The 14,621-nt window shown below is 46.9% G+C and overlaps 1 protein-coding gene across 1 annotated transcript in view; it reads right to left on the bottom strand.

Annotated features, from left to right (window-relative positions):
* The window catches only part of BRINP2 (BMP/retinoic acid inducible neural specific 2), a 105,015-nt gene that overhangs the window by 40,425 nt on the left and 49,969 nt on the right, over positions 1-14,621 (bottom strand). The window contains exon 2 of the mRNA XM_081824654.1: positions 10,464-10,822. Coding sequence (XP_081680780.1) covers positions 10,464-10,744 — 281 coding nt within the window. The 5' untranslated portion in view covers positions 10,745-10,822. The remainder of the gene's footprint in view (positions 1-10,463; positions 10,823-14,621) is intronic.

Raw genomic sequence — 14,621 nt, 5'->3', positions numbered from 1 at the left:
GAAGGCTGGCTTACTGTGTTACATACAGCTGACCCTGGTACTAGGAAACCAACCATGTTGAGGGATCATCACACGAGGGTGTTTACAGTTTCCTGTGGATCCAGGAGAACTCAGTCTCCAAAGAGTCTTCCTTCCTGTCCCTCCTCCGTCACTAGCCTGTCCCCATGTAAGGCACAGGCTCTCCTGCACACAAGGACAATGAGAATTCTCCCAGGCACTGGGGCTGATAATGAAGGGCTTGGTGTGGTGCTGGTTCTGGCTACCTCGTTTTTCTCCCACCAGGGCCTCCTGTCTGGCCAGTGAGACTTTTTGCTCACCCTGACTCATCATGACTTCAGAGCTTGTTTGTTCTTTGCAGTGGGAGGGAGAAAGAGGCATATTTCTGGGCTCAGGGAGGAGCCTGGTACAGAGGCAGATCCAGGGAGCATTAAACAGGTGCAGAGGGGAAAGACTCCTCTATCTTCCCCAAACCATGTCCCACGTGTAACAGCCCTGATCTGCCCATACGTACACCTGCAAATCCCACGACTGGCTGGGGAGCCCCAGCCTCCAGGTCTCTTTTACTCTTCCATCTCATCCCATGGTGTGCTGTGGACGCAAAGGGAAGGCAGAGTGATCCAAAGCATATGCCACTCATGTCACTGTATGGAACTGCAAATTTACAAAGCATCCTCTAATAAGCAGAGGTTATTTGCATCACCAAAGGGTTTTTCTGGCTTTATGAAAATATCCCTTGAAACAGAAGATATTTCCAAGTGGATATGTGTGCTTATAAATCAGTAGCTACCCGATCCTAAAGTCAGGAGCTACAAATTTACTTAACACTGAATTTTTATAAGCCATTGCCAGGCAAAATATAAGATACTGCATTTTGGAATGGCATTAAGTGTTCCTCTAGTAGGGGATTCGATTTACAGAAATTTAATTTACACTGCACCCTTATAGAAATATACCAGCAGTGTAAAGCCGACACATACAGAATTTGCTGCAGGTGAATTGTTTCAGGAAGATTCATCTGTAGCTTCCTCCCACTAAGGGTTACTCAGAGCCCAAGCGCAGATGGAGAATGGTGGAAACAGAGGACTATAGGATCTCTGAGTGAGATGAGCCCTGCTGAGCCCCCCTGAGGCCCTTCTGAGTCCCAAAGACCTGCTGGAATGCCATAAGGATGAGCAGGAGGGGCAGAGAGCACAGGTGGCTACAACTGGAGGCTGGTTAAGAATCCCAGGCTTGGGGTGCCTGGGTGGCTCAGTCGTTAACATCTGCCTTCAGCTCAGGTCCTGATCCCAGCGTCCTGGGATAGAGCCCCGCATTGGGCTCCCTGCTTGGCAGGAAGCCTGCTTCTCCCTCTCCTACTCCCCCTGCTTGTGTTCCCTCTCTCACTCTGTCTCTGTCAAAGAAATAAATAAAATCTTAAAAAAAAAAAAAAAAGAATCCCAGGCTCAAATTATGTATTTGATTCAATAAGCATTTAATAGTCAGATCATCTATTGTATGGGTTGAATGCTGGCTCTTCCTCTTACCAGATGTATACATCCTCTAAAACTCAGTGTCTTCATCTGTCATATATATATACAGAGAGCATCTCCCTGGTGGGTTTCTCATTACGATAACTGTAGTATGTGTGTGTGTGTATACAATACATATATCAATCATTTATATATGATACATATTAGTAAAATGTGGGGCATGTAATGAACACTTGATATAGAGTTATTACTTATTAATGTTACTAATATTTCATAGTAGAGGGAATATTTTGCTTTCTTTCCCAAGTTAAAGAGAAATTTTGGCAATGTATCTGCCCTCTCAGAACAACCTCTTTTCTTTGCCCCCTACTCCCTTGGTCCCATGGGGGAAATTGGGGAGGTTGGTATGAGCCGGCTCTCTTGTGGTCCCTGCTCAGTACTGTGTGGTCAAGGCACTGAGATCCCTGCTCACTAAAAGTTTTTCTCTCTCAGACACCCGTGCCCTCCAGGGGACTGTCCCTCTGAGAGTCTCCCCCTCCTCAAAGTTAGCCCTTGCAGAGCTCCACCTGAGGCCACCTGCCTGGCCCAACCCCAGCATCGAGCGGTGTCTTCTCTAGAGGCTTCACTTAGGATTGTGCCAATCAGTTGGGCGCACCCGTGGGCTCCTGTTGTCTCTAAATTGAGTCAGATGGATTGTGGGGACTTTCTTTCTGTGACTCAGGTCCAAACCTTCACCTTTCGCCCAGCTTGATGGCAATAAATGTGTTCTCCTTGCCCCCAGCGCCTTATGAGTACGCTCACCTGCTTCTGTCTTGGAGGAGGAGATGGATGATCGGTATGGGAACCGAACTCCCCAGGCGGCCCCCGTACCGCTTCACAGACCTCCCCACCTCCAACCACCTGCTCCTGGGAGTCAACCTGGAGGGCAGAGCCCCATGAGGCGTGGACCATGTCTCTTTCCCCAGTGTGCCCCCAGCACTTGTGGCCAGGCCAGCACACTCACGTGCTCCATAAATATATGCTGAATGAAGAGATGTCCCGCCACGTGCCACTCACTGTTCTAAGCAACACGGACTGAAATAATTTTCTTGTGGGAGATGTGGGAAGCCCCAAGGTGGGATAAATGTGGCAGAAGCGGAATAAAGAAAAAAAATGAGAATCCCTGACCCAGAAAAAGCTCTTCTCTTGAGGAGAAAAAAGGAAAAGGAAAAGACCACATGACTAGCCAGTGTCCCCGTCTGCCTGCATCCGTGTCATGATGGTTTCTAGATGAAGCCTACCTCCCTCGTCTCTACATGGACACGGCTCGAAGTAACAATTCATTCATGAATAAAATTAATTATTTCTGGAAGCAAAAATTAATCCTCTTTTTCTCTGCCTGACTGACTCAAGATCTTGCTACTAAATCTCATCTGAAAACAAAACTGATCTTGTTTTCCTCCCCTTGGCCATCCTGGATTTTCCCTCCATTTCTTGCACATTTGTATTTTTACATTTTCTTTTCACAGACCATCTTTGTAATCCTGTTTCAAGCCAGGGTGGACAACCTGGATATCACCCCCAAGGACATAAGAAAATTTGAGGCAAGAGTCATTTTGTCCTGGGGGAATCTGGGACTGGCATCCTGAGAATTCATTCTGATGTGGCATCCATGGGCCAAAGCTGTCCATCAGTCATGGAGAAGGTACCAGATGTCTTCTCTCCAGTGTTTGAGATGCTATAGTCCGAGGTGTTTTCAGGTGTGTGGACTGTCACTCAAACAGGACTTCCATCAGCAGAACCCTGTTTTTTCTCTTTTGTAGCTTGCCATAGTGCCTAGAATCATGGCACAGAGGAGACTCTCCATAAATACTTGTAAGAGGACCAAGTGAGCAGATACACAGTATGGTAAGTCTACCCTGTATCTGATTTTTAAGCATAAATGATGCTGGATTTTCAGATGAACCAGTGGCTTTCTTGGGCCTACCAGCACAGCTCACCATTTTCTCACTAGGTGAACACTCACATCCCATTTTTCCCAGGTAGAAACAGAAGGAACTGCCTTTGGCTCTACCTTCTCCAGACACACAATTACTTTTACTTCCTTTTACTCATCTCTAACATAGGAAAATGACATGGCCCTCCAGGTGCGAGTGTTTTGAAATTGTACCCTGGCAGAAATCAGTGTCTAAGGGGCCCTTCTGGCATTTTGCAGGGACAAGGTCTGGCAGAAATGACACAGTGGGACAGAGCAGGTGAAGGAGGGACTCAGTCACATGTTTCCTGACATTTATATTAAATGCAAGGGGCGTGGCTGCTCAGTTTCTAAACCACACCATGTAGTCCCATGTTTTTGATTCTACTGCTCCTGTGGTTACCATCCCATTCCCCAGATCTCCACCTGGACACTTTCCACTCATCCGTCCGAGTTTGGTCTATGCTTTCCCTTTGCTTCCAGCTTTCTTTGACCTTTCTGTGCAGACATCTCCAAATGTACTTATCTGTAAGTTCCATCAGATCAAGAACTGTGTCTTCCTTGTTCATGCGTTATTATCAGAATCTTGTCGAAGCGTAAGCACAGAGTTGGCCCTCAGAAATGCTGACTGAATGAATATTGCTCTGCTTATGCTCTTATGTAGCAATTGTTGTTTATGTGCTATTTCTTCTTGCTCCAAGAGAACAGAACACTTTCTCATTCAGTTATTTTTACACGATGAGAAGCTTCATATGGGTCTGTAGCATTGTGTGATGTGTTTCCATGTCAGAGATGGAGATAGATTTGGCATAAGGATGAGGCTAGGCAGGGCCCCATTCAAGGGCCTTCCAGACATTTCTGGAATGAAATTCCTTGGGTGAAGATCTTATGCTGGGTCCCTAGCCTAGATTAGATACTCTGTGTCAGAGGTGCTAAATGTATTTAGCCAGCACCAAACTCATGATCAAAGTAAATTCTCAATGTGTTGTTCCATCCCTCTCCTACCTCCTCACCTGTGGATGGAGAAATAGTGCCTGTGACCAGAACTGCAGGCTCACCATCGCCACCTTGCCTCTGATTTTGCTCTAATTCGTTTTTTTCTAGTTTGTACACCATTCACTTCCCTCCTTCCATCCCCACAAACTTCCTCGTTGTCAAAATATAGATCCAGTGAGAAGTTCAGAGATCAACCGGTTCACTTGGGTGAAGCCATTCCTCCAGAAGAGCTCACCTTCCTCCTGCCTGTGCCACCCCCCTGAGAACCAGGGCCTCCCGTGTGGCGCCCTGCAGCTGCATGATAACACAGCCTTTCGCTACCTCGGCCACTGTACTGCCCGCCTAGGAAATCACTGCGATTTACCCGGGCAGACTCAGGTTGCCTTTGGTTGCCGTTTATTTATGTGGATTGTGATCTCTTAATTGGAGATGGTGCCTCTCCCAGGGTTCGCTGTTTATCCAAATCAGTATCTGTTAGTCCGCAAGACGTGGTCTGGATGCTAAATCAGCTCTGGAGCTCTTCCTGTGTGATTGCTTCCACAGCTGCTCTCCATTCCTCACCTCTCCATCTCCCGGGAGGCACCCACAAGCTGGTTCTAGGCCCTCCAGGCTTTTCTGCTTTTAAACTTTTCTCCCAGCTGCTGGATCTATTTTTATGCGTTCATGTGCCTTGGCGCTATTAATTCCTAAATTTCACTTCCCTTGACTACTATTCTATGTCATTGGTAACATCCCCTGTAAATATTCCCACTCCCTCCAATGCATCATGGGGGATGCTGCCTTCTGTCCTTCTCTACCCTGGTCAATCCTGTTCTCCTCTCTACCTCCCAAGCACTTAGTGTCATCAACTGTGGTACTTCTCGAGCTTTCTTGTCATACTGTTCCTCTGGGGCTCTTGTTAAAATGCAGATTGTGATTCTGGGGGTCTTGGGTGAGACCCTAGGGTCCTGTAATGTGTACAAGCTCTCAAGGCAAGCTGCTGCTGCTGGTGCACCAGCCACTCGGATAGGTATGGACCAAGTATTTGGTGGTCCTGTTTCTCCCTTCCCTCATATGTAAGCTGTTTCCAGATCTTATCTTTCATCCTGATGAGTTGCACAAAGATTGTCTTTTCTTAGGGTTATTGCTGAGATGCCTGCTGAAAGGCCCTTTTGCCCTAACTGCCCTCATTCACCACATCATCTGATTCGATCCCTGCTTGCCCTATTGGATGCTTCCAGAGGCACCTGCTAAAACACATTCCTGCCTCAGTGTTACCCACCTTTGGGTATCACTCCACTCTCTTGTTTTTCAGTTTTGTCCTCCTTTGGTTCTCAAAATCTGCCCAGAATACAATCAAAACATAACATCCTTTTTTGTCAAGGAAGACACGTATTTAATTTCATTTTTGTTTGTTTTCCTCCCAAAAGGCTTCTAATGTATCACCAGACCCTTCCTTTCTAAAAGAGAAGCAGACAGAAATGGGGGTAAAAATGACAAAGATCAACAATTTGGAATTATACCTAGCTTTGCTTCTCTCCCAACCACCATATTATGCTCATTGTTCTGTATGATTTCTAACTTTTCTCTCTTAATTTTAATTTATTCTTTCCGAGTTTCAAGCGTTTCATCATCCTGGCTTGGATTTTTTCCAATCCCATGATTATCTCTCTATTAAAGCTTTAATACAAAAAGAAATAATAAAAAACCAGACTGCTCATTACTTTGATTTGTAGCAAGGAGAGAATGGAACATTACCGCTAGAGTGTTTCGAGAAACCATATTTACATTTGCATCAGCTCAATTTAGGTGCCTGATTAGGTTGCGTGGTATGATGAAGATGCACTTACCAGTCAGAGGGAAGTGGCATGGTCTAGAGTAATGAGCAGGAGACTTGAAGTCAGGAGCCCCGAGTGCTATTTCTGGCTGTGAGTGGCTACCTCTCCGACCTTGAACAAGTCCGTCTCACTGCCTTGGGCCCCAGTAGCCCCCATCTGCCTCATAGCACTGCTGTGACAGGTTGAACACTTAAGTGTCTGTCCTAGTGGGGGCTATGGAGTCAAGCAAGGGAGGGGGCAGTGAGGTCACAAATGGAAGTGGAGACAAGATCTCTGTGCTTAAAGCTCTTACGACTAGCCTGTTAAGAGACAGAGTCTGAGAAGTGGGCTGATTGCTCAAATCTTGGTCTAACAGGACTTGAGGACATGGTGAGAGGTTGGCTAATGGAATTTAAAAGCTTGCCCCAAAGTTGGGTGAGATAGCCAAGCCCATCCTGTTATTTAGGAAGGCTTAACAAAAGTGCATATTGTCTTTCTTCTCATAACAGTGCCATCCTGAGATTATTCATTTCATCCCCCAGGATAGGAAGCCGGCAGTGACTGGCCTTTGGAGGGTGTCCTAAGGAAGGCCTGCTCAGCAATCCCTGACTTTAGGAGAAAGATTTTTACCCATGGTGACCAGTAAATGTGTGTCCCAGAGAGATTTCATTCATCCTTTGGTTGGTTTCCTCTCCCAAAGAGAAATAGATTGAGGGGTAAAGGTTAATATGCTTTGAAAAGGAAAGCAAGAGAATGACTTTTTTTTCTCCTTGCCATATAGTTTGTTGGTGTGAAGCCCTCAGCAGACATTATTACAACGATAGCTCCATGGTTCTCATCTCAATACCATTCTTTCCTCGGCTATTATTTGTTGAGGACAATCCAGTAATAGGTAATATTTATTAAACACTGTTCTAGGTGCTTAACATCAATTAACTAATTTAATTTTCACATCAATCCACTAGGTAGGCAACTATTATTGTCCTGATTTTATAAATAAGGACATTGGGGGACAAAGCAATTAAGTAATTTGCCCAACAATATACAGCTAGTAAGCTGCAGGTCCAGGATTCGAACCCAGGTCATCTGGCTCCCGAACTTTCACTCTGAAGCACCTGTGCCTACAGAAATACAAAATTGAAGTGGACAGGGCAACAATCTCCAGGGGCCCACAGTTACAGGCCAAAGCTATTCTACAACAACCAGTCCTCTTCCCAAAGTTAAGCGCACACTCTGATATCCAAGTAAGAATAGGTGGGATTCAGAGCTTAACATTAGAACCTTGCCGTATGCTGGTTATGATCTATTCACACACAAAAAGAGGAGAGCCTCCCTCCTGCTGTGTGAGAGAGCAAATGTGCTTCTGCCCCATGGGAAAGTCTTATTCTTCCCCCACTCTTCATCTCCTTTCTTCTATGGAAGGCACAGGTGGACACCATCTGAATTCTACGTACAGAAAGCTTTCTTAAAGAAACGAGTGAAAGACTAATGCTGTTCGAAACCCAGGACTGATGTTCTCTGTACACCTTTTCTCCCTGTGCCCTTCTAGACAAAATGCCCTTCTGGTCACTGGGGATGACTCTCAGTGTATATTCTACCAGTTTTTTGTGACACTTTCGTCAGAGTCAGCAAGGTCTTGCATTTGCCAGAGAGAACTGCCACTAGAGTCAAAAGCGGAAGGGATAAAAATGAATTCCCACAGGGATAACATAGAGCCCTACAACAGTATCCTTGGGTCCACCATTTTGCTTAATAACTAAAGGCAAAACTCCCAGAATGCTCCTGGAGCAGCCGTGTGTGACCACTCTCTCTTCGCCCCACCAAAGGGTCACACATCAGAATGCTGCATTCCTGTCAGAATGACTGGTTACTGTTTCCCCAAGTACAGGTTCATGTGCAATAACTGACCCCAGAGAAACAGAATGGCACAGTGTAAGCGCTTGTCACAGTAAATGATCAGGAAACCATTACCACCTGATGGAATGGTTGATGGTGCAGAAGTGATTACAGACACTCCCCATGGACTGGCTCTGAGCTGCCGCCCAGGCATCCAGTGGCTGCCAGGCTTGGGGCTGGGGCTCCATGAGAAGAAAAATCTATTGAGGGAGAAGAAACATGATGGTTTATTCCCTCTAGTTTCTATAGCCCTTTGAAGTGAATGGTGGTGTTGGGATCCTCGGCCTAACATTTCAGTTCCAATATACTTAAAATATATACATATCTCTTTGGTGATAACAGGGCTTCTAAAAGATTGGGATGAACTGAAAAGTCTAAGGTAAATTAAATCTTGTTTTCCTGGACTGGAGGGATTTGCTGCTTAAATAATTCTAGGGTAGATTTTCTCTCTTTCTCTCTCTCTGTATCTCTCTGGATGAAAAAAGAAGTTCTTTAATAAAAGAAGCATCATTCTGAATGACCTTATAGGAAATTTGTGGGGGGCATAGGTACAGTTTCTTATATATTTACTGAAAGTCAAGTTAACCTCTTCTGCTCATTTAGCTTCACTTGAGCAGGTGTTAACTCTGCCTCTCCCGGCCTGATTTGGCTGCATCCTGCCTCAGTGGCCCTAGCAAATTTCTCCTGTATTCTTTGGAGGATGGCAAGGATCGGAGCCCCTGAAGCAGAGCGTGAACTGCAATCTCTTCCAAGACCAGACCAGATCCAAGCACAGTAGAAGAGAAATGGTCTGAAAGGAGAGCAGGACTTTATCCCTATATACCTCTGCACCCATGAAGTACCAGCCCCTCAGACACATGATCTTGTTGCTCCATCTGCATCCATGTGCGCGAATCACATACCAGGAGAACTGCCTCTGTAAATGGCTGCCCCAATGGTAAATTGGGGAGTCTTCCAGTGATGAATACCCTAAAACCTTATTTCTCAGACCCTATACTAGCTCAAACAGACTGCATGGTTATTGCAGAAGTTTAAAAAAAAAAACTCTCAGAAACAACAAAAAAAAATGTTTCTAGAACCCAGACTCTGGAGTCTGACGACTTGGAAGCTAATCCTGGCTCCACTCTTTATTAGCTGTATGCTCTTCGGCGAGTTCCTTAACTTCTCTGGACCTCATTGAACTCATTTGTAAAAAGTGGATAATAACTGTTCTTCCAATATAGGGTTCTTATAAGGATTAAATGAGCTGATGTGCATAAGACATGTAAAGTGCTAGATTGAGCAAGAGGGCCCCAAATTTCAGTATGTTCATAGGATTAAAAGTGCATGTGCCAAAAGGTTAATAATAGCAACCTCTAGTTGCTAAAGGAACAAGTGATTTTTCTGGTTTTATTTCTTTTTGTGCTTTTTCATATTTTCTCTCTTTTTGTTGCTTTTAGAAACTCATTTGTAATTGGAAAATAAATGTCTTTGATAAAAGGAAAAAACTTCAGCAAAGCTCCCAGGGTTGTCTGAAGACCACGGGCAAGGTGAAGAGGACAAAAGAGCCATGACAACAGGGTGAGTGGGTAGAGGGATGAAGGGGAAGTTTTTATTCAGAGATGCACTCCCAAGAGCCCTGAGGCTCTCTGGGTCACCGAGGTGAGGATTTCGAGAAACTTTCTCCTTTTGAAGTGCTAGTCCAGCAGCTGGGAATATATACCTGGCTTATCCCTCATCAGATGGACATGGCCAGTCTCATGTCTGACTTTCAGCTCTGATGCTCCCAAGGATAGGTCTAAAGGGCCAAGAAGATCCAGCCCTTTCCCACAGGCAAGGCCAGCTGAGGCTGTGGTGGGGCCAAGGGTCAAGGCAGGCTTGGCCCCTGACCCTGCAGGTCTCTCCAGACCTCCCAGATAGGAGCTGGAGCTGCCCCTCCTTCATTTGCCTGGCTAGGTAATTACAACTCATAAAAGTATAACCCATTAGTTAAAGCCCGGCCCCAGCCTTTGACTCTGACCTCTTGCGGCAGCACGGGCCACACGCTGACTCCATGCCGCCTGATTTGTCCTCAATTTATAAGCAGCACAACCTATAAATAGAAACCCTTTTGCTATGTTCCCCCAGGAGGCATCAGCAGGTTTTCCAGCTTGTATGTGTTTTCTTCTTTCTTTTTTTATCTTTTTTTAAAAACCAACATGGTAGGCTTGTTTTCCTGGCCGGCCGCTCCCCCACCCGCCCTTCTAGTTCAGTCTGGGGGGCGCGGGAGTGGGCTCAGCCGGCGGAGCCCCGCGCAGCGGCCCGGGCTTACCGGGGTTCTCAGGGGGCGCCCCTGCCGCAAGCCGGGGGGGTCCCCCCGCCCCCCCCACTCACCTGTAGATCCTGTACCTGGTGGTGAAACCCTGCCGGTAGCGCTCCATGAAGTCAGCGTACTCCTGAGCGCGGTGGAACGGGCCGCGGTCGCTGAGGAGCCAGTCCAGGGGCGGCTGGCCGGCGGAGGAGGCATGCTGGTCGGGGAGCGCCGCGGAGGCCGTGGCCGAGACCGCGGCCGAGACCGCCAGCACCCAGCCCGGGAGGCCCAGCGCCAGCAGGGTTGCCCATGGGGCCGCCGCCGGCCCGAGCCCTCTAAACCGAGTGCCGCACTGCCGCCTCATGCTTCTCCCGGCCGGTTGGTTTCTTCATTCTCTCGCCACGCTCTCCGCCTCTGTGCCGCTCCTCCAGGGCTCCCGGAACTAGAAAAGTCCAACACCGAGATGTCAGCGGAGCACCCTGGTCTCGCTGGGCCCAGCGGCCCGTGCGCGTCGGACCGCGTCCGGCAGGGCCCGTTCTAGAAAGCCCTTACGCTTGCAACACCTCTGCAGTCTACGCACCGAGCAGAGCGCTTGATGGAGACCTGCTTTAAGTCTTAAAACAATCCTCGAGGGAACGCCACCGTCACCATTTTGCAGGCGTGAAGGTGGGGTTGAGGAAGAGGACTTATGTGGCTGAAGTTCATGCAGCTTTTAAGTGAAGAAACCAGAATTTTGAACTCTGGTCATCTGACCAACCTTTACAGTAAACTGCTTCTGTGTTTCCTATGTTGACTCAACACCATCTGCTGCTTCTGTCTTCCTCTCTCAAAATGTTCACTATGTGTCAGTAATAGCCCCGCAGAGCGCCTGCTGCCTCTAGAAGCTGAGGGAAGGTGAACAGCCGCCCCACTTCTCAGGTGGCAAACTGTGGGGCAGAGAAAGTAGTGAGGTCCCAGGGCTGCCATGATGCTGGGTGAACTCGAGCACATACATCCCTTCCCTCCTCTGGGCTTTGTTTTGTCTTATAAAGAACAAAGAAGCTTGACTACATAAAATCTAAGAACCTTTCCAGCTTCCAATACCTGATCCTTTCTCTTTCAGAAGGCCATGCAGGAATGGAGTTAGAACGGGAAATCAGATTGCCCATCACCATCAGCAGAGAGCAGATCCGTGTATACGCGACACCTGTCGTTCTGTCTCTCCGCACAGCATGAAAGCTCCCTGAAGGCAGGGCTGGGTACCCTTCTTCTATCCTAGCTCCCGAGAGCAGACAGCAAGGCTTTAGAGACCCTTCTTGAAGGAGTGAATGAGTATGTACCCTGTCTTCTCTGAGTAGAAGGGGAGGTGCCAAGAAAGATTCTGGCCTTCAAAACTCTTGGCTGCCTTGGGACTCCTCACAAGCCTTTGATTTCCAGTGCCTGCACTTTGCCTAAGAATAACTAGACCATCTTTATAAACCCCTGGGCAGATGCAGACTGTGGGGGTCCTTACAATTGCATTCATTCCTTTGATCTTTAACAGCACGTGCTGTCAGAGTCTCGCCTCTCCCCCCTCGCCGACACCACTTCCGTGCTAGAATGTGCTGGAATGACTTCCAACCCCAGTGCCTGTAATTTGTGGCTTTGAGAACTTTCTCTGGCTGCCAAAACCAAAGATAGGCTCCCTGAGGATGAAGCAGGGGGTGTTAATTCTCTGGCACTTTCCAGGGTCCTGTAAGGGCAGGCCAAGTGGGCTTCAGTATTTCATTCACGCCCCCTCCCAGAGTCCACCGTGTTCTCTGTAACGGCTCCATCAACAAACTTCCCTTGGATCAGTATGAGTCCTGAAGAAGCTACTCAGAGGCAGGGCCAAGAATTAATGCTGGATACTCCCAGCCTAGAGGCTGGCCGGAGTCTGAGAGACCCAAGCCTCAGCATTTGTGCTTTCAAAAGAGTTGTGGTCCCTGCTCATAAAGATGAAGGGACAGAAGCATGAGCATCTGCACATCCCTCCAGCTAGGAGGGACTGCCCACCTACTATGTGCTGGGTGATTCTTAGAAGCTGCCCCAGTTAATTCGCACAGTAAATTTGTGATATAGCATTACTGTTATCGGTTTATTTCTCACTGGGACTCAGCGGAGTTGAGCTAGGAAGATGCAGAGGTAGAATGTGAACCTAGATCTACCTGGCTCCATATCTAGACCTTGCCAAAGAAGGCTAAGCTACCTAGGGAGCTGGAGAAGCAGCAAGACATACCCTTGTTTCATGAGCTGGTCGAGAGAGAAGCCCAAAAGAAGAATAATCAGGTCACACCTGCCCTACTGGGTCTTAGAACGTATTATAAAATTCTAATCATTAAAATAGGTGCTACTGGCACACAAATTGGATGGGCAGATCAATGATGTAGAACAGATAGAGTTCTGTTAACAAAATAGAGTTAACAAAATAAACAAAAATAGAGTTTATTATAAACAAGAACTTAGAATATACACACATATATAAAAACATTCCAGACTAATTGGGTAGGGGATAGAATATTTTAAACATCATATTGGGAAATTAGTTCCAGATGGATTAAGAAGTTAAATATAAAAAATAAAATCATAGAAGGAAGAAAAACCCCAAGTGTTTTATAACAAGCAATGTATTACTTTTAAATCGGGGAAAAGTGATATAAACTAAAAGGAGTAGCCTTGCACATGGGGGGCAGGAATTTTTTTTACAGAATGTAATCTGATGAGGATGCCCAAAATATTTCTCATTTAATCATTCACACATTCATCTCTTGAGAAACATAAATTGGGAACTCCAAAGTGCCAGACACTATGCTAAGCGTTGATAATACAAATGCAAGGGTTCATTGCATTATCTGAAACTCTGTTGGTGATTCATTCCTCTTATAGAATATTGTTCAGTTTTTAAAAGCATACTGATGGTGGGGGAGGGAGAAGTTTCATCTTGGAGACGGGGGCTACTTGACGCCACAGGCCAAGGCAGCAAACACAGCAAAGTGGAAATGCACTGACGAGGGGAGAACACTGTGGAAGGCAGGATTTGAAAATAGCCCCCAAGATTCCCATGTCCTTCTGCGCATACCCTGCATAATCTCCTCCCTTTGAGTGTGGGCAGGACCTGTGAATATGGTGGGATACTACTCCCATGATCAGGTTACTAATCAGTTAACTTTGACTTGTTTAAAAAGGAAAGTATCCTTGGTGGGCCTGACCAAATCAGGAGAATGAGACCCTCCCCCCCCCCCTTTAAAAGAAAGTGAAGTGTCAGAGGGACAAGTTCCTGCTGACCTGGAAGAAGGCAAACAGTCATGCTGTGAACAGCCTTCCAGGGTCATGCAGCAAAGGATTGAGGGTAGCCTCTAGGAACTGAGAGCAATTCTGTCAATGGCTAGTAAGAAAATGGGAACTACTCAGACCAGCACAAGAAAACAAATTCTGCCAACAGCCCCATGAGCCTGGAAGAGAACCTTGAACCCTAGGTAAGAACCGCCTCCCTGGCTGACACCTTGATTTCAGTCTGGTGAGACCGTGAGCAGAGGACCCAGCTAACCCCTACCTGATACCGCGAGATCATAAATTTGTATTGTTCAATGCCACAAAGTTTGTGGTAATTCATTCCACAGCAATAGGAAAATAATACAGACAACATGAAAGATGGCGATACCCCTCTCCCATTCTGCGCACAGCCTGGTCTGGTGAGGGGTTTCCATGCTCCCTGAGGAAGACCAGCTGTTATTCCCGGCAGGTGAAAAAGCTAGCGTGGCAGTTTCCCAAGCAGAGTGAGGCTGCTCACCTCCCCCTCCCACCTCCCACCCCGTGTAGATTACAGACCCCTCAAGGTCAGAGGTCAGATATTTGTTTTTGTAACTCCAGCCCTCACACATAGTCAGTCCTCAAATGTCTGTGATAAACCAATCCCGTGCATTTTACAGAGGGATCACGGTGAGCCAGGGACAACACGTGGCCTTGGCCCAGCCCCTGAACCTCTTGTGCCCTGTGCTATCGCTTGGGGGTGGTGGCTACCACCTCCCATGCCGAGCAAGAGTTTTCTAAGGACAGGTGTGAAAAGCTGTGCGCTCTTAGAAAGAAATGAGATCTATTAAGTCAGTGTGTGCTTCTTGTCATTCTGTGTTTGTAATTATGCTTTTTCAGAGCTCACAACGTACTGGAACCTGCCTGGTTATAGGAGTATCAGCTTTACAATCAAGTGGTTTTGATTGCCGGGCCAAGTCTGCTGAGTGCAGCAA

The sequence above is a fragment of the Leptonychotes weddellii genome, chromosome 6 (assembly GCF_054177405.1).
Source record: "Leptonychotes weddellii isolate Sample4059 chromosome 6, ASM5417740v2, whole genome shotgun sequence".
Classification (NCBI taxonomy): domain Eukaryota; kingdom Metazoa; phylum Chordata; class Mammalia; order Carnivora; family Phocidae; genus Leptonychotes; species Leptonychotes weddellii.
The sequence above is the reverse complement of the archived record's forward strand: the minus strand, read 5'-3'. Positions and strand labels throughout refer to the sequence as shown.